Genomic DNA, 18,374 nt, shown 5'->3' on the forward strand with positions numbered 1-18,374 from the left:
AATTGAGAAACCCCCAGAATCGAAAACCATATTGCTGATAAGGCGAAACGCTAAGTGCGATTGCATCGCGTTACATGCGGCAGCCACCTCTGCCCATTTGCTGGCCGCCCGAAAGGCAGCCAGCTACAAAAACATTGTGGCTTATCACAAAAGAGTTAACAGACACTACAACAACAAGCGAGTTGAACAAAAGGCGATGTGCAGGCACGTATGTACGCCCCCCGCGGATCCGACTACGAACCCCCCTCCACACACGTTTGAGTTGCCCGTATTTTTGGGTTATCGCCCGGTCGTATTTGTTTATAGAGAAAGAGAACTCTTTTTTTTTGACCACCTGTTGCCGGGCGCTGAGCGCCTGTTGCGCTAGCAAATAATCGATCGTCAGTTATTTATTGATTTCTGATTGATGGGCCATCCAAGTCCCCCGCGAAAGCCCATCCAATTTGAATCCCAACGACGTGGCTTAAGGGCGGGGGATTAGCTTCTGCGCTACGTGGGATCTTCGAGTGTGCCGGGGCGGATTAGCTGGCTTTGGTCATGCGGCTAACAGAAAAACGGCAACAGGCAGAGATCGTCGCCGGTGGAAATTTGAATAAAATTAACATTACAACTACAGTAGTCGGCGGCACAGAATGCTGATAAGCGCTTAACTTATCAGGTGCATACATAAGTGGGTTTCGTTTGGTTAACTTTAGTTTATTCATTTTTGAAATGTCTATAACAGAAACCCAAGAAAACATATTTAAACATAAACACTTAGGAGTCTAGGAATCAGGGACAAAGGTAATGTTGGGATATACTCGTATATGTAAATTGTTTTTTTTTTCTATGTTTTTTAAATTGTTTTGTTTTTGTTTTTTGTAGTTTTGTGACTGTTTTAGCAAAACTTATTTAGCTACGCCCTAAGCCTAGGCAATATTATCAATACGATCGTTGAAAACCCAACACCCGAAAGTATGCTATAAGTACGGACGCCTACTTGCGACTGCCCTTGCGACACAATTGCTGTACCGCCTGCGCTGCCGCCAGGAAACTCTTCTCGGCGCAGCGCTTGGGCCAGTCCTAGGACTCGTAGAGCAGCCGCTGATAGTGGGGCAGGACCTCGTGCCGGCTCACATGCAGGCTAAACTCCAGCGCCACCAGCACAGCGAACTCCGACGAGATCAGCTCCTTGCGATTCAGCCGGAACACGCTCTCCGTCTTCTCGATGAGGCTCTTGAGTGCGTCCCCCTTCACGTCGTTCATCTTGGCGCTGAGCAGCAGACAGGCGCCGGCGCACAGCTTGCGGTTGCTCTTGTTAATCAAATTGGCCAGGATGAGCTTCTCGAAGTACACGTACGCCTGCGATATGGTCACCAGATCGATGCGCGAGTCCAGCTTGTTGATCCGGCGCATTTCGCGCTTAATGCTGCAAGTGAAACGTAAATGGATAAGTATTGTTCCTTTAAATGGTTACTGAAAAAAGGCTATGGGTACACTTTCTTAAGAAGTTACTTGGAAACTATTTTCATTCCTTTTAGAAGTGAAACCTTTCAGATGCCTTGTCTTACCTCCTCAGCTTGCTCAGCGTGAGCTGGATAGTGGGGAACTTCTCGCGAAACTTATCGTTCAGCTCCTTCTTAAGATCGGATGGGCGCACATAGTCAATGACCGAGGTCATGTACGAGGTGAAGGTCAGCAACGTGCGATGCTTTCCGGCAATCAACTCCGGATCGTCCAAAATGCTAGCGGAGTACTGTGGGTTACACAAGACATAACTCTAGTTAATAAGGATATACTTTCATAGAGGGAACCATTCAACTTACCACTTGTCCACGCGATGAGTCTCCGCCCAGGATAACACTCTCTATGTCCATATCCAGCTTCATGTCCGGCGTCGGACTGGTTGCACTATTGCGGTTGTTGTTCTCATAAGTGAAGCACCTGCGAATTCAATTTCGATTGATTAGGATGCACATAAAATACGAATTATATGCTAAGATAGCGCGTGAGAGAAGGCGGGATTGGGTTAGTCGAAGCATTGCTGTTCGTCGGATGTGTGCGAGAGTGGGTGGCTGGAGGTGTGTATGTGGGGATAGGTGAACTTGGTTAGTGGGCTAGAAGCTTTTGGCAGTCGACCAGGCTTTGGAACAACAGTAATTCAGCTACTGAGGCTAGTAGTAACATAGCTAGGTTGGCTGTTTTCTTTTTGTCATATTAGCTGTTTTCAAAATTTACCATTTGCCTTGACGTTTGGTTATGGTTTTTGTGCTGAAACGAAGTAGTGCAAAGCGTTAAATGAATTAGCAAAAGTTAATGGCACATAATGGTTTTATTTTATTTTTTTTTTTGGGTCAACTATTACCGAACCAAAACAAAGAAAATAATTGAATATTCTAGCTTATCAAGCGATTAAAAAATCTTTCGATTTTGGGGATTATATAAATGCGAACAATGTGCTGAGCTTCAGTAAATTTATAATTATTGGTTTGGGTAATATCACGCTCAACTCTTGATGAGTCAGATTTTCAGGTCTCGCTGGGTCAGCTTTGTGGCTGTTGACAAACACGAGCTAAACCAATGTCTCCAATAACCGAGTAATGCGAGAAGGTAACAAAGAAGCTTTATGTTTACTTTTACGTTTTAATGGAATGGGGAAATCTGTATTCTTTCTTTGGCTACTTGCTCTCGATCGGACAATGGAATTATTAGTTAACAGTGGTCGTTCGGTATGGCTAACCATGCAATATGAGGCTCAATGAATGTTTAGAATGGTTCATGGGCATGACAAGATGGAGCTGATTAAATGATACGAAAGATGATCCAAAATATGCTGGCAGACTGGAAGCCGGCACCAACCTCGCAATGCCATGATTCTTGAGCGCCGCTGTGCTCGTGATCTCCATTTGGTTCTCAAAGATGGAAGGATTCGCCGATGCATTGCCATGCTTCTTGCGCTCCTTTTCGTACTGGCGTGAAGGTATCAGCAGATGACCATATGATATGTCCTGCAAAAAACAAGTTGTAGTTATTATTAAGATCAGTTCCAGTTGAGCTAAACTTATTGCCTTACCTGACCACTTTCGGCCTTCTGTATTCCCAGCAAATCAAAGGGATCAAATGGTGCATCATTGATCGAGCTCAAAGGACGCGAAGTGGATGGATTCCGACGACGACGATCCTCCTTGCGAAACTCAGCTCTACGAATTGGAACAAAATTATTATAATATTACACTTTAAAAATTAGAATCTAGTTTTGCAACTCACCTTCCATTCTTGCCCTTGTAGTAGGGAAGTGAGGAGAATATGAAGAACGGAATCTTGCGCGACACCAGCACCATTCGCTCATCCCGCGCCTGTCCAAGTCCCAATGGCTGGCCGGAGGTTCCACGCCGGCTATCGCTGATCTGGACCGACTTGCTGAGGCTGTTCCGGAAACTGCCCGCATAGTTTCCCGCCGGAGTCAGGCTCTCCGTGCTGCTGTCGTCGGTGATGTGGCTGACGCTCGATCCGCTCAAGACATAGGTGCGCTTCAGACCGCCGCCCATGGCAATGCTCGAATTGGAGCCCACCCGCATACCCGGCGCCGTGTTCAAACGTGCCCTCCGCTCCGGCTGCAAGTTCTGATCGCTTGCCCCATTGCTGAAGGTGCTGCAAGCGAGAAGCAGGAGATCGGTTAGAATTGTAGCGATCTAAGGAGCAACAGGCGCTCAACAACGCAAGTAGCGTGAAAAACGCGCACAAAACGATACAAAATCGCGCTGGGCTGGACCTTGAAGGCGGTTTTTTCGCCCCAAGTTGTTGCTACTTTAAAATACGCTTTTTCGGTATTTATAAATTCAATGACAAATGCCAGCGATGAGACTAGTGTTGTCAGTTTAGCTATTAACAATGAAAAAATCTTACTTTTAGGCTACGATTGTTTTATTTATTTTAAAGCTATTAGTTTTTAAGTTTTTAAAATGAAAGCATTGAAGTTTGTGCTTGAATTATGATGTAACATAAGTACTATACTTACTCTATTCTAACTAGCTTTAATTAGCTCTTGGCTCTAAATTGTTCAACTATCTTTTTTAGTTTATAGCTAATTGTAGCCATTTTAAGTGTAGCTTGTGGGAGCAGCATCTCTGGAAATCTCTGCATCGCGTGGGCCCATTGTCACACCCCTCACGCAATGATCGATATTTTCACAGGCCCGCAGAAACGCAGAGAAAAGTCAGCGGAGGCAGAAAGATTTTCCCTTGTGCATTTAAAGGGCGATCAAAGTAGAGGCCCGCTGCTTATCGCTTGTGTATTTTTGGAAATCAAACAAACACATCGACAAACACACTCACACTCTCGTTCGCACACACATGTGCAATGCCGAAGGGCAGCCGCAACGCAAGTCAATTAGCCAACTGAAGTCAACATCTTCACGGCATCTGTGCGCCTGGTTGATTACCTTGGGATAATTGGTCTAGGTCGAGGTTACAGTCAAAAAAGTGTGGTCTTCTGAAGCGGGAAGAGGCAGGAGGCATGGGGCAGGGGGGTCTGTGCGCAAACTCCCCTCAAGTTCGTCGTGGTGACGATTCTGCGTTAATTAGCTGGATGAAGTGCAAGGCAGCTCGCTTTTCATTAAAAAACCCCTTGCAAGCCCAACCCAAAAATATGATGGAGGTGGCGCCTAGGCTGTCATAACCCGTTAATTAGTTGGAGCATTTTAACAGGCGCACAGAATTAGCAGTAGGAATTTAGTTTTACATGCTTACAACATCAGTGAAGAAGAAGAGGGTGGGGATGGTTGGGGCTATAACTCCAAAATGTGTGTGTGCGTGTGTATGTTTGGCCGAAGAAGAAGTAAAGGGCCGAGCAAACATTTATTTTTGTGCGTTTGCTTTTGTGTTTTCTGTTCGTCTAACTATTGACTCGCTAATGAGTTTGTGTGCTTCTGTGTGTGTGTGTGCGTTGATAAGAGGTTGGGCAAAGTGCGTGTGCGAGCGAGAGGGAGCGCGTCTATAGACCACCACTGCAACTCAAACAAGTGTGCATGTATACTTCGGTATTTATAGTTTTTCTATTTCAATATCGTTTTTGGAAACTCCGTCTATGAAGTGCTGTGTCCCTGTGACAAAAGCAAACAATATTTAAATTCTAACAATAGATTTGATGAATTGAAAGAAGAATGATTCAGCATATTTTGAGCCGTCGCAGAATTGAAAGAAACATCAACGAATTTTTTCAATTCTTCATGTTACATAACATTCGAATATGTACAGTGCTATTTATAGATCGCCAGAATTGCGTTAGAAAATTCTCATAACAGGATTAGATAAAGTTCACAGTACTGTAATATTAACAGAATGTTATACCAAATTCTTTACATATTCTGCTAATAGCATAATGTTTAAATCGTGAACAATCTGATATGACTTTTGTTGTTGTCATAACCGATAAGTTAAAAATATAGGAAAAAATATAAACTCAAGTCACTTAGCAAATTTGCATGCCTTGTATTATATAAAGAATGAAATCCTATAGCTCTTATCTGCCAGCTGTGCAGATCTGAAGATATGTACATACAGTTGCGGTAACAATAATAGCACCATAAGCACATTTCGTGTTTGCCCCATCGTTTCTCTATTTTCTGACATTTTTTCATAATTTTTTTAACTAATCTTAAATACTACAATGATTTTCAATCGAAATAATAAAATTGGTAACAGATCTAATGGATATTTTAAAAATAATTGGTAAAACAAAAAAAAACCTTCAAATTTAGGCGGTAACAAAAATAGCACTGTTTCTCGTATTTTCCTAAAACTAAATCAAAAAATAAAATAAGAGTTCACAAAATGGATTATATCTTAAGAACTATGTTTAAAGAATATTAATATTTGGTTGCGTGACCATGGTAGGCAATGACAGCTGCGCATCCTCTTGGCATGGAGTCCACCAAGTCCTGGTACCGTTTTTGAGGAATTTTGCTCCATTAATCCTTGATCCTCGATCTCCCATGAATCCAAAGTTCCTCGTTATTGTTGGGTTTGGCTTCAGAAACCTTTTTTTTACGTCCGCACAAAGTTTTTCGATTGGATTCAAGTCGGGTGACTGAGCAGGTCATTTCATTACTCGGATCGATTTCTGCTCAAACCACTTTCGAGCTCTCTTGCTCGTGTGTTTTGGGTCGTTATCCTGTTGAAATGTCCAAAAAAACGGCATTTCATCCTCGGCATATAGCGCCATCACATTTTCCAGGATATCTGTGTAAATGTGCCGATACATGATGCCTTGAATCATATGAATCGGATCTACTCCATAGTATGAAAAGCACGCCCATACCATGATGTGTGATCCCCCGTGCTTTACCGTCTTAAAGGTGAAGCGAGGATTATATTCAGCTCAGGGTGGACGCCGAACATAAGACCGAGAGCCTTTCCCACCAAAAAAAAACAATTTTGCTCTCATCTGACCACAAAATGTGGCGCCCCTTCTCCACAGGCCAGTCCTTGCGTATCTTGGCATATAAGATTCGCTTTGCCACATGCTTCGCAGTCAGAAGCGGGACTTTTCTGGGACTGCACACATTAAGGTTGTTTTGTCTTAAGTGTTTGCGAACTGTTTCCACGCTTGCAGCTATCTGGAGCTCCTTCTTCAGTTCCGTCGCGGGCTTAAAAGGCTCCTTCTTGCTTTGCCGAACCAAGCGCTTGATCTCCACGTTGGACATAGAGGGCTTTCTTCCACGTTTTTCGTATTTTCGACAAACAGAAGTGCGTTGCGGATCATTTTGTTTGAAAAACCAACAAACCGTCCCATTTTAGCGTAGGTTTTACCTTCAGAGATCATGTTTTTAATCAAATTCCTTTTTTCGACGGTAGAATGCTTTCCCCGACCCATAACTAGAGAATTTTTGGTCTTCTTTTGAAAAAAATTCAATTAAAACCTTTAATACAACTCCTTTTTTCAAAATATGTCGAAAAAAAACCCAAAGCAATCACTCCTATTAATTTTATTCAGCAAAAACGTGGTCAGTGCTATTTTTGTTACCGCCTCATTTAGCGCCCTTTTGCAGAAAGTGCCCAAAAACAAAAAGAACCGTTACATTGAGAGAGTCAAAATTTCTTGCTTAGAGAGACAACATATGGTACTTATTATTCATGCAATCAGACTTTAAAAAAAATAAACATTCAATACCTTTTTTTAGGAAATCAACTTTCCACCTGCAGTAGTGCTATTATTTTAACCGCAGCTGTATGTCTTTCTCCTAGAGACTATCTCTCTGATTTTATTTTGATTGCAAATATTGACCGAGAACTGCTACTAAAAGCTTTGGTAAATATACAGAGGTGGTCAAAAGTATTTACACAACGAGCTTTTTTTTCAATTAGTTGACAATTGAAAAAAAAGCTCGTTGTGTAAATACTTTTGACCACCTCTGTACTTTTCACGTCTGCATGCGAGAGAGCGAGCAAATAAATCTGCCCAGAGTTTAATCGAAGAAAACACAATATTTTAATTGCAATATCTTTCCATTTTAAAGGTTTTTTCTTTGTGTGTATGTGTGTGAAGCAATCAAATCAACTGAGTCAATCGCGCTTTTATCATCAATCGCTTTTGTTATTGTCATCGTGGCTTGTTGTTTTTGCTGCTATCAGCAGGCTATGTGCAAACAGATGTTAATGGAAGTAAGTTTCATTATATAAGTTTCCGTTTGACCAGATCACGTGCCCATGAGCTTAAGCATGCAGCTCTGCTGATTAAAGCTTTCAGCTAGATAGGCCAAAAACAAACAAAAACTAAAAATACACTAAAAAAATATGTAAATTTATTAAAACATGTTTGACTACACCACAACTTTTAGAAAAAAGTTAGATGTCTAGCAAACCGCTTTCAAACCGCTAGAGAAACGCTAGAAAACCGCTAGCAAATGCAACTTTTATAAACATGTACTTATTGCGTGCATTTCTTATGTTTAAGATACTGCAACTGGAAATAACCACTACTCTTTTATTATCTGGAACACTTTTGTAGAAGATACACTGAAAGTAATAACTAGCAATTGCCACTTGAGTCTTTGTTTTGGCGGGCAATGACGCAAATCGATTCCAGCATTATCAATCCGGTCATATACTAGTAGCTCCCTTTCACCTCGAACAAAAGTGGATTTCGGAACGAAATGGTGTTCTAGATAAGGTGAAAACACATCCAGCAACAATAACAATAATCGCGTTAGGAAAGGAAGGCGTAACCAAAGAATAAGCGTTTTGTAAACAAACAGTGGGAGCAAAACGGAATGCCAAAAAACGCCAGCGATTTTCGGACGAGACGGGCAAAAACGTCGATCGAAATGTTTACACAAGCCGAAAGTAATTACATAAAGCAACTAGGCAAAAAAAAAAAAAAAAAATATTGTCTATTTACAAGTCCAATTGAAGGCTGTCGATAAAAAGCACAAACAAAGAAACACAATGGTGTGTCGATATGAAACGAATAGTTTGTTGTTCCATTTTTTGATTTCAATACTTTGTGTGCATTAAAAAAATTGGAGATAATAACACGTTCCCACTGTTTTCCTATTCTACTGACAGATCTTAACTTCAAGAGCAAAAACTTTGGCAAGAGCGAAAAGGGAGAAATCAGTGAAACGGGAACCCATTTTATCCGCTTTTAACCGCTTTTACTACCTTCAAATACAATGGAACAGATAAAACATAATAAAGAGACTTGAGAATGACGTGGAGTTCGAGCAAGTGTCGATTAAATATATATTAAGTCGCAGTTACTAGCAGCGAGCATTAAGTTTAGTCGATAAGAAGTGCGGTGAGCTTTATTTATCGCAAGGGGGTCTTTGTTTTGGCTACTACATATGTGCAATCAAGTCCACAAAGGCGGTGCAAGAAATATATGTATTTACAATCGGACGGATTAGGTGTGTCTATGTCATCTTTGGGCTTATCGTTCATTTCTTCACCGACGAGCGAGATAACGGAGCTTTATGGCGGTCTGTGTTGACTTTAGCAGAGCTTCCAAATGCACAGAAAACAATTAGATAGCTTTTTCCAAAATTAAAAAAAAAAATTAAAAAACCTTTCTAATTCCAAGTTTCTTCCAGTGTTTATTAACTTATTGTTCTCTGTACTGAAGGCAAATCAAGTTCTAGGGGTTGCTTGCATAAACTGGAATGCAGTGGCAAATTGCAGGATGCACTTCAAGCTTTTTGCACCACTGACACACATTTCCCAACCCGCCGGCACAAAAGAAACCCCTTTTCGAAACGACATGTCCTTGAACATAAGGATTAGAACCCCTGAAACGCACAAGTAGTGCGAATAAAAATAACGAAAACAAACAAGAACAGGGGAAACCGGTTCCTATTACGTCGTCGATTGCATAAAACTCTGCCTCAAGGTTACCCAGTTTGGCGGAGTGAACGGGATGGGGGGGAACGCGGAGGATTTTCTCGCTGTTTGGACAGGTTTGCTGGCTGGCTGGGGCGACATTGACATTGAAATTGGTACGAGGCAGCCAGCAGGATGAGGCCAACAAAAAGCTCAAGTTCAATGCTAAGCTTTGCCTTTTGCCGGCTGGAGGTCCTTCGTTGACTGTTGAATGGACAAAAAGGGCCGGGCCACTCCCCTAAATCAAGTTAATCGCCATGACGCAACCTTTGGCCAGAGGAAGTGAAAACCGAGAATGAAAAATGATAGATGGGGCAATAAAAAAAATGTTTACGTTTTCGGTAGAGTTGCGGATTTTTTTCCAGTTTTTTTTTTTACTTTTATTTCACTCTTTCATATTCCCATTCATTGGCCAACTCCACATAAAGCAGCTCAGGTTTCAAAACAAAAACTGGACATAAGTAGTTTGTTTTGGTTTTGCCAATTGCGACGCAGTTTGTTTTTGCGCCTGCGCAGCTTTTTGTGGCAAGTTTCCCACACCGAAAATTGCGAACGATTCCGCATAACACACAATATTGTTGTTTGCAACAATTTGCCTCTTCAACAAATTCTGGCATCAACAAAATTGCTATCCCATTCCGGAGCGGAAATAGTAATGAAACCCTAGATTGGTGGGTAAAAACAGAACTTGCTTTTTGGATTCATTTTTTTTATTATTATTATTTTTTTTTTTTGCCGCGAAATGAGAGAAGCTGGGCAGCACTTGAGAATACATATTTGAAATCGCTTAAATACTTTGTAACTTGATGATGTGGCAAGAAATTCCCATTTATTGTTCACGTAATGATATGAAAGGGTTAATATATAATTTTAAAATCAGCTGACACAAGAAATACCCGTTAATTAAAGTCTTTAACGTCACTGAGATATCTCATCGAGTGCTTTTATAATCTTTGAGGCTTCGATCATTTCCACATGCCAGATAAACGTGCTGAGTGTAAAAGATCTTACGATAGGACTATCCGTCGTATATTAAGATCTTTCTAACTAATCTAATCAGTTGATTGTCCTGTGTGTATACATTGTATATGATCTATTGCTAGTTCATCGCTAAGATAAGGTGCTAAAATATAAAAATTAAGAGCTATCGACTTTATCAAAATGGATCAAAGAACCTCAATGCAAAGAAATCCTGATACAAATTTATACTTTTTACTATTTGCGAAGTATATTTCTAGTTTTCCCTATGATATTCGTTGACTATTTGCTATTCAGCGTACGAAGAGTTATAAATTTGCATCTTTATAGCTCGTTCGATAGTTTAGCTTTCCTGGCGCAGTAAGATCGTATATGTACACATGTATATATTTATTAATAAACTTTTTATGGTATAATTAATTAAGAGGTATAGTAATAGCATAGTTATTGCCAAACTAAAACCAAATCCCCGGGAATTTGATTTGCCACAGCAAATGGCAATGACAGGTCGCTGACAAGCCAATTGGCTGCATGCCAAATGCATATCTACAAGTATGTAACCCGCGGATGGATGACAATAAGTTTCCTCCCCATTCCCCCTGCGGTATCCGCGGAGTCCTACGGAAAAACGGGTTAGCCACCAGTTGAGTGGCGGCGGCATGCGAAAGAAACCGAAACCGAAAACGCTAGGCAGAAATAGCGAAACGCCAGCGGAGCACGACTGCAACGCTGCATGTATGTATGTGGCAAACAAGGTCAGTTTGCCAAAGCGCATTCGACGAGTTCAACGAAACTTGTATCTGGCATTGGAAGTGAAAGCTCTGAGATGCACCTTAGCTTTGCTTTAGCTTTATGCGCGGAGAAAGACAAAGAAAGTCCCCGAGGGGGGCGTAAGTTCAAGGCGGTTTGCGAGCGGTTTACGAGCGTTTCGCTAGCGATTTACTACCGTTTCGATGGCACACGCATTTCGGCATTGCGTAATTACTTTGCGCTAATACACCTAGATATACCATAATACCCATGATTCAACGCTGACAGGCCGTTTAAGTGCGTGACAAAATGCCCGGCGCCTCGGAACAAAAGTTCCGAATTAAACGAACGCCCCTCGACATGCAATTCAATTCAACTCAATTCAAACAATTGTTTGCACAGCTTTCGGCCGGGCACGCGCTCTAATTTACGTTAATTGAGCCGGCACACGTTGATGAATGAAGCCGATTTGATTACAGGCCCCTTACCCCCACCCCCAATCCGATCAAAATATTTTATTTTGGGGCAGGCGTTATTTTTAGCGCCAAGCGACCGGCAACAGACCTCTAATTATGCAGCATCAGGCGTTGAAAACGTGCAAATAGTCCCTCGCCATCTGCGAAAATACGTCACAATCGGGAAAAGTGCTCTCTCAATTTTCACAAGCTTATGTTTATAAATAATTTTCGATTTCAGACCGCCCAGCTGAGTGTTTTGCTTTCGCGGTACTTTCGATCAAGCTGAGCCTTCTGTTCGTAAGCAAATTAGAGACCGAGTGTCAATTGGCTAACGTAAACTTAGCGGAAATTTCAATTAACAAATTTGAGGGAGGGGAAAATTCGATGCCAATTATGACGACAGCTTAATTGAACGCAACAAAAGTTCAGTGATCAAGCGGCATGATTCATTTTCTCGTAGCGTTCGAATTATTTATAAATCAACAAAGAGCAAAGGAATACTCAGCGAATTTCATTTTAATTTATGGTTGGAAAATATTGCGATTGGACTGAGAAAAACTGTCCACTTGACGTCACGTGTCAATCTATTTCTGAGAGTCTAGAAGATAGAAGAATCGTTTAATTGGAAAAACATAAATTCGAAGCTGCAAAAACTTAACACATTTCCTGTTTGAGTATTTAGGTAGTTTCCCTTACTTATAGTCGCCTAATTTATATTATTATAAAAACTTTGACTAACTAATTTGATTACAACTTTTAGCAACTGCTTAATAAAATGCTGATTAGAAACCATAATAAGTTAAGATAGTTCGCTGATATGACAAACATGAGTTGGAATTTCGCTAGAGTTGTGCATTGATTACTCACCGTTCCCTCAGCGGCAATAGCTTGCTGCCCGCTCCGCCGGCCACGCCACCGCCGCTGCCCAGATTGGACACCTTGAGCGGTATCTTGACGCTGTCCGAATCGCTGCCGCTCTCGGCACCCGATCCTCCGCTGCCGGCGGCGCAACTCCGTGCCTGCCGCTGTTGCTGCTGCTGCAACTTGAGCTGCTGCTGCTGCTGCTGTTGGAGCTTATTGCCCATATTGCCATTGCCCGGTGCCTGGTGGTTGTGACGACCCGACGAGGTCGGGCGCTTTATGTTGCGTCTCTCGGCCGGCACAATGCTGCTGCGATTGTGATCGGCGGCCGGCAGGACGTTCATCAGGTATTGACCCATATTTTCAGTTTCACTAAAATGCCCGTCCCCATCGCTGGCACCGGTGGCGCAGTCCTCCAGTCCCAATCCCAGCCCGATGCCGCCATCGATGCCCATGTGGACATCGGCGCTGCAGAGGAGCGGCGAACAGAGGGCGCCATTCTGGTGTTGCTGATTATGCTGCTGCTGCTGTTGATGCTGCTGCTGATGTTGCTGCTGCTGCTGCTGTTGGGTGTGTTGCTGTTGCTGCTGCTGCGTATGATGCCGCTTCTGGTGGTTGTGATGCGTCGCCGAGTGGCTGCGCTGATGGTGGTGCTGCTGATAGTGCGGATGAAAGCCCCCCGAGCCGAGTCCCAGCGAGGATGGGTTCTTATTCTGGTTGCAGAGCAGGCTGCTGCCGAATGTTGCGCCGAATTTGGTGTCCCGATGGGTGCCATCTAACGAGATATTCGATAGGAACGAGATCGCAGCCAGTCTGCGCCTGTGTCTCGTCTTGTTGAGCGAACTTGCCATTAGGCGATGAACCCTTAATTACCAAGCGAGATTAACCGAAGTGGGTGCTGTGGGTCGTTTCCCTGGATGCTCTGGATGCTCTGATATATGTACCTATATGTATGTATGTGTGTGCATATACTGTGTGGGAATGTGATGTTGCACTTTTCTGGAACACTCTTCGCGAAAAAAACTGGTTTTGAAAGTGATTATGCTGCTGTTGTTGTATTTTCACTGCTGGTGGTTCTCACTTTTCTTGATCGAATCAATTAAGTTTTTTAGTCTCTAACTTGGCAGCCGAATTAAAAAACAAACTACTTGAACGCGACATGGTGACGAATTTTTAGCACTTTTGATGACGGAAGATGTTTGGAATACGAATATTTTATGCACTTTTATTATTAACTAGCGTTTATGCGTCGTTGCGTTGCTTTGGCTGCAAGTAGAAATAAGAACAGAAGAGAGCAATGGGAATCAATAAATGAGACAACAAAAAGCGGCAGGAAAGCTGCTTTTGGCCAAGAGAAGCTTTCTCCGAGCGTTTCTGGAATATTCGTTGAAGTGCAGTGGGTGGCTCAGGGGAAATTGTGGTCAACACATTCTCATGTTCAGTGGACAAAGTATTGAATATGATATAATATTGTTAGCAGAAGGCATCTCAATATGATATATTATAATTCGCAATGTTTTTAAGCTATTTTAAAGTGAATATGCAATGGTTTTTTTAAACTCTTTTAAGATAATTACCATTTTAGGTAAAATCATGTTTGAAATCTTTTAAAAAATCTCATTTGAAAACAAATCTTATATTCCTTGAAATAAACCCGAATCTTTGCTGGGATTTTAGCCAACTGGATGGATAAAGCTTTTCCGCTGGCTGTTTAAAAAGCTGCATGCGGCTCAAAGCTGCAAAGTGGTTTTAGCCGCCTGTGTTGCTGTTGTTGTTGCTGGCGGGCGGCTTAGTGTGTCAGGTTAGTGGGTGGCAAGTGTGCGAAGAGAGGGGCGGGAAAGAGAAAGATTGTGCCACAGCCGGCATAAAAAATCTAAGCGCTTTTCCGCACTTTCGTGAGTGTTTACTGTTTACATTCAATACGGGAGTCCCTAAAATGCCCAAAAATGTTCCCTCGGGCAACAAGAGCGAGTGGAAAATTTTTCAGAACCATCAAAAACAGCTGTTCGGAAAGCGGGGAAATAGATTTTCCGGTGGTGGTTTTTTACCTAGGATCCAGTCTAATTGGATTTACCTGGACCAATTGGAGTGCGGCGGCACACACAAGTTTGAGCCTGTGCGAAAAATGTAAAATCAATGCAGGAACAAGTGTGTGCGAAAATATTTATGACACCCACCCACTCACTCGCTCGCACACACACACTCGCACGCACACGCACGTGTGACGTGTTTTTTCCTGTTTTCCCCTCCGCTTTTACTTACCACTGTGTTTGGTTTTTCCACGGTCGTTGGGTATTATTTAAAACTTAATTCGATTAATAGTCGTTCTATGCTGAGAAATGTTTCAAGCGCGTCATTTTGATCTATTTTTATGGTGGATTTTCGACAGACTTTGATTTTTTGCCTTTGGCTGCCAACTCGCCTGCGCTCCTCACTCTCTTTGGCTCTCTTTTGCACGGCTGTGTGTGTGTGTGTGTTGGTTGGTGCACTCACGCAGTTGCCTTCGTTGCGTAAATTATGCAAAATGCAGGCCAATTGCAATGTGTTTACAAAAACAGAACAAACGAACGCGTTAAGTGTGTTTTTTGCGATTTTACGAGCGCGTTAACTGGTCTCTGCGAAATACGCAAACGGTATGAACGTCAAAATATTGGCAGCAGCGACGAAAACATCTGCAGATGGGCTTACGAAAAATTCACAAACTGCGTCCAGTGTTGTGCAGCGGTCGAAGGGCGAAATACCAATTGAAAGGGAGGCAAAATATACCGCAATGGTACTCTAGAAAATTCACGATTGTTTTGGTTTGTCCATCAATGCAACGTTTAAATAAGGTGCACTTAGAAAATTCTAGATGTTCACAATTTATAAAAATTTGGTACACAAGCCTAAGTTATCTTAGTTTTATAAAAATATTTTCTGATTTTTTAAGAAATTGTTTATATGTTAATTAGGTTTTAATTAATTTTGTATTAACCGCGGTATCTTAATACCACCACTTTTCTAACCCTCTGGCAACGCTATTTTGATCAGCTGTTTTCGTGGGACGCGCATGAGAAAATTATTGTTTGCGGCATTTCATGAAAATCGCGGAAAATGGTGACAAAAACGATTAAATCTCTGAACTTAGAGATCAATTTCGTAAGTACTATGAAATATAAGTAAACCACAACTAAGCTATCTCGTTTTTCACACACAGGAAGTGGAGGATGTGCCGTATGAGGAGGAAATCCTTCGGAACGCCTACTCCGTGAAACATTGGCTGCGCTACATTGATCACAAAGCGAAGGCGCCGAATAATGGTGTTAACATGGTCTATGAGCGTGCCCTTAAGGAGCTTCCTGGCAGCTATAAGATCTGGCACAATTACCTGAGAACGCGCAGGAAGCAGGTGCGCGGCAAGATACCCACGGATCCCATGTACGAGGAGGTCAACAGTGCCTTCGAGCGCGCACTCGTGTTTATGCACAAAATGCCACGTATCTGGATGGACTACGGTGCCTTCATGACCTCCCAGTGCAAGGTGACCCGCACCCGGCACGTTTTCGATCGGGCTCTAAGGGCTTTGCCCATCACGCAGCACGGCAGGATTTGGCCACTGTATCTGAAGTTTGTACGCCGCTTTGAAATGCCGGAAACAGCACTGCGAGTGTACCGTCGATATCTGAAACTTTTCCCCGAGGACACCGAGGAGTATGTGGACTACCTACAGGAAGCAGATCGGCTGGACGAAGCTGCCCAGCAGCTGGCGCACATCGTCGACAACGAACACTTCGTTTCCAAGCACGGCAAGTCCAATCATCAGCTCTGGAACGAACTGTGCGACCTCATCTCGAAGAATCCACACAAGGTGCACTCCTTGAATGTGGACGCCATCATTCGCGGTGGACTGCGTCGCTACACCGATCAGCTGGGCCACCTGTGGAACTCCCTGGCGGATTACTATGTGCGTTCCGGCTTATTTGATCGAGCAAGGGATATATACGAGGAAGCCATTCAAACTGTGACCACCGTAAGAGACTTCACCCAAGTCTTTGATGAATACGCACAGTTCGAGGAACTCTCGCTGAACAAACGCATGGAGCAGGTAGCTGCCAATGAGGCGGCCACCGAGGAGGACGACATTGACGTCGAACTGCGGCTCTCACGCTTCGAATACCTCATGGAGCGCCGTTTGCTGCTGTTGAATAGTGTGCTCCTGCGCCAGAATCCGCACAACGTGCACGAGTGGCACAAGCGGGTGACACTGTACGAGGACAAGCCCGCCGAGATCATCAGTACGTACACCGAAGCCGTGCAAACAGTGCAGCCCAAGCAGGCGGTCGGCAAGCTGCACACCCTCTGGGTGGAATTCGCCAAGTTCTACGAGGCCAACGGACAGGTGGAGGATGCTCGTGTGGTCTTCGAACGCGGCATTGAGGTTGAGTATGTCAAAGTGGAGGATCTGGCGGCGGTGTGGTGCGAATGGGCAGAGATGGAGCTACGGCAGCAGCAGTTCGAGGCGGCACTCAAGCTGATGCAAAGGGCGACGGCCATGCCAAAGCGAAAGATTGCCTATTATGATGATACGGAGACGGTGCAGGCGCGCCTTCATCGCTCGCTAAAAGTGTGGTCCATGTACGCTGATTTGGAGGAGTCATTCGGCACCTTCAAGACCTGCAAAGCCGTCTACGAGCGGATTATCGACCTGAAGATCTGTACGCCGCAGATCATTATCAATTACGGCATGTTCCTCGAGGAGCACAACTACTTCGAGGAAGCCTACCGAGCCTATGAGAAGGGCATCTCTCTGTTCAAGTGGCCCAATGTATACGACATCTGGAACTCTTACCTAACCAAATTTTTGGAGCGCTATGGCGGCACAAAACTTGAGCGAGCCAGGGATCTCTTCGAGCAGTGCCTGGATCAGTGTCCTCCTGAGCATGCGAAGTACTTTTATTTACTGTATGCTAAGCTGGAAGAGGAGCACGGTCTCGCCCGGCATGCCATGTCGGTCTATGATCGCGCCACGTCGGCTGTCAAGGAGGAGGAGATGTTCGACATGTACAACATATTCGTGAAGAAGGCAGCCGAGATCTATGGCCTGCCACGTACCCGCGAGATCTATGAGAAGGCCATTGAATCGCTGCCCGAGCAGAATATGCGCCACATGTGCGTCAAGTTCGCAGAATTGGAAACGAAGTTAGGTGAAGTGGATCGAGCTAGAGCCATCTATGCTCATTGCTCACAGGTAGGTTAATATTTACCTCTATTAAATCATTTATGTTAATTACTATTTATCTTCAGGTTTGTGATCCCCGCATCACTGCAGACTTTTGGCAAACCTGGAAGGAGTTCGAAGTGCGTCACGGCAACGAAGACACAATGCGCGAAATGCTGCGCATCAAGCGCTCCGTGCAGGCCACTTACAATACGCAGGTGAACATGATGGCCGCCCAATTCCTGAGCACAAACAACGGAGCGGCTGCGGATGCCGGAGCAGGAGCTGGACCGGATGCCATGCGGCTGCTGGAGGAGAAAGCTCGCCAGGCGGCAGTCGAGGCCAAACAGAAGCCCATCGAGAAGGCGGCCTCAAATATTATGTTTGTGCGCGGTGAGACGCAGGGTGGTGCTAAGAATAAACAGGATACGGTCGTCAATCCTGATGAGATCGACATTGGAGACAGCGACGAAGACGATGAGGAGGAGGACGGCGATGAGGAGAACGAGATGACGAACGAGAACCAGGCCAGTGCAGCGGCCACGAAAACCGACGAGGAAGGCCTGGTCATGAAGAAACTGCGCTTCGAGCAAAAGGCCATTCCAGCCAAGGTCTTCGGCAGCCTCAAGCCATCAAATCAAGGCGACTCTGATGGAGAGTAAATGTTTATATATGACTTCTTTTTCGGGGTAAATACATGTGTGTCGAAAGTTTTACAATTGTAATTGATCTGTTTTTATGTTCTGGCCTCAATTAGATGCTTAAATGGTAGTTTGA

General features: G+C 43.7%; 2 protein-coding genes across 3 annotated transcripts; one reads left to right on the forward strand and one right to left on the reverse strand.

Moving 5' to 3' along the window:
- Positions 1 to 816: 816 nt before the first annotated feature.
- Positions 817 to 15,108, reverse strand: LOC117136182 (CDK5 and ABL1 enzyme substrate 1). Of its 2 annotated transcripts, XM_033296926.1 has the most exons (9): positions 14,663 to 15,108; positions 12,407 to 13,666; positions 3,247 to 3,630; positions 3,053 to 3,179; positions 2,839 to 2,987; positions 2,218 to 2,250; positions 1,806 to 1,923; positions 1,551 to 1,735; positions 817 to 1,408 (listed from the first exon to the last, which is right to left on the reverse strand). In XM_033296926.1, the coding sequence occupies exons 2-9, from the start codon at positions 13,249 to 13,251 to the stop codon at positions 1,063 to 1,065; spliced, it is 2,187 nt and encodes a 728-aa protein (XP_033152817.1). In that variant the 5' UTR covers positions 13,252 to 13,666; positions 14,663 to 15,108; the 3' UTR covers positions 817 to 1,062. The 2 variants fall into 2 exon arrangements, with proteins under 2 accessions (XP_033152817.1, XP_033152818.1); XM_033296927.1 differs by lacking the exon at positions 2,218 to 2,250.
- A 316-nt stretch (positions 15,109 to 15,424) lies between these two features.
- Positions 15,425 to 18,322, forward strand: LOC117136742 (pre-mRNA-splicing factor syf1 homolog). Its single transcript, XM_033297774.1, has 3 exons — positions 15,425 to 15,538; positions 15,597 to 17,627; positions 17,684 to 18,322. The coding sequence occupies exons 1-3, from the start codon at positions 15,494 to 15,496 to the stop codon at positions 18,257 to 18,259; spliced, it is 2,652 nt and encodes an 883-aa protein (XP_033153665.1). The 5' UTR covers positions 15,425 to 15,493; the 3' UTR covers positions 18,260 to 18,322.
- The last annotated feature ends 52 nt before the right edge of the window (positions 18,323 to 18,374 follow it).

Source organism: Drosophila mauritiana, chromosome 2R (genome assembly GCF_004382145.1).
Source record: "Drosophila mauritiana strain mau12 chromosome 2R, ASM438214v1, whole genome shotgun sequence".
Taxonomy (NCBI): domain Eukaryota; kingdom Metazoa; phylum Arthropoda; class Insecta; order Diptera; family Drosophilidae; genus Drosophila; species Drosophila mauritiana.

What these genes read in the sequence shown, in the direction of transcription:
- LOC117136182 (XM_033296926.1), bottom strand. Translation starts at nt 13,251, where the DNA reads ATGGCAAGTTCGCTCAACAAGACGAGACACAGGCGCAGACTGGCTGCG. An exon ending in AGAAGGCCGAAAGTGGTCAG is followed by an intron (nt 2,988 to 3,052) that starts GTAAGGCAATAA and finishes TGTTTTTTGCAG; the next exon opens with GACATATCATATGGTCATCT. An exon ending in AAGAATCATGGCATTGCGAG is followed by an intron (nt 2,251 to 2,838) that starts GTTGGTGCCGGC and finishes ACTTCGTTTCAG; the next exon opens with CACAAAAACCATAACCAAAC.
- LOC117136742 (XM_033297774.1), top strand. Translation starts at nt 15,494, where the DNA reads ATGGTGACAAAAACGATTAAATCTCTGAACTTAGAGATCAATTTC. An exon ending in TGAACTTAGAGATCAATTTC is followed by an intron (nt 15,539 to 15,596) that starts GTAAGTACTATG and finishes TTTCACACACAG; the next exon opens with GAAGTGGAGGATGTGCCGTA. An exon ending in TCTATGCTCATTGCTCACAG is followed by an intron (nt 17,628 to 17,683) that starts GTAGGTTAATAT and finishes ATTTATCTTCAG; the next exon opens with GTTTGTGATCCCCGCATCAC.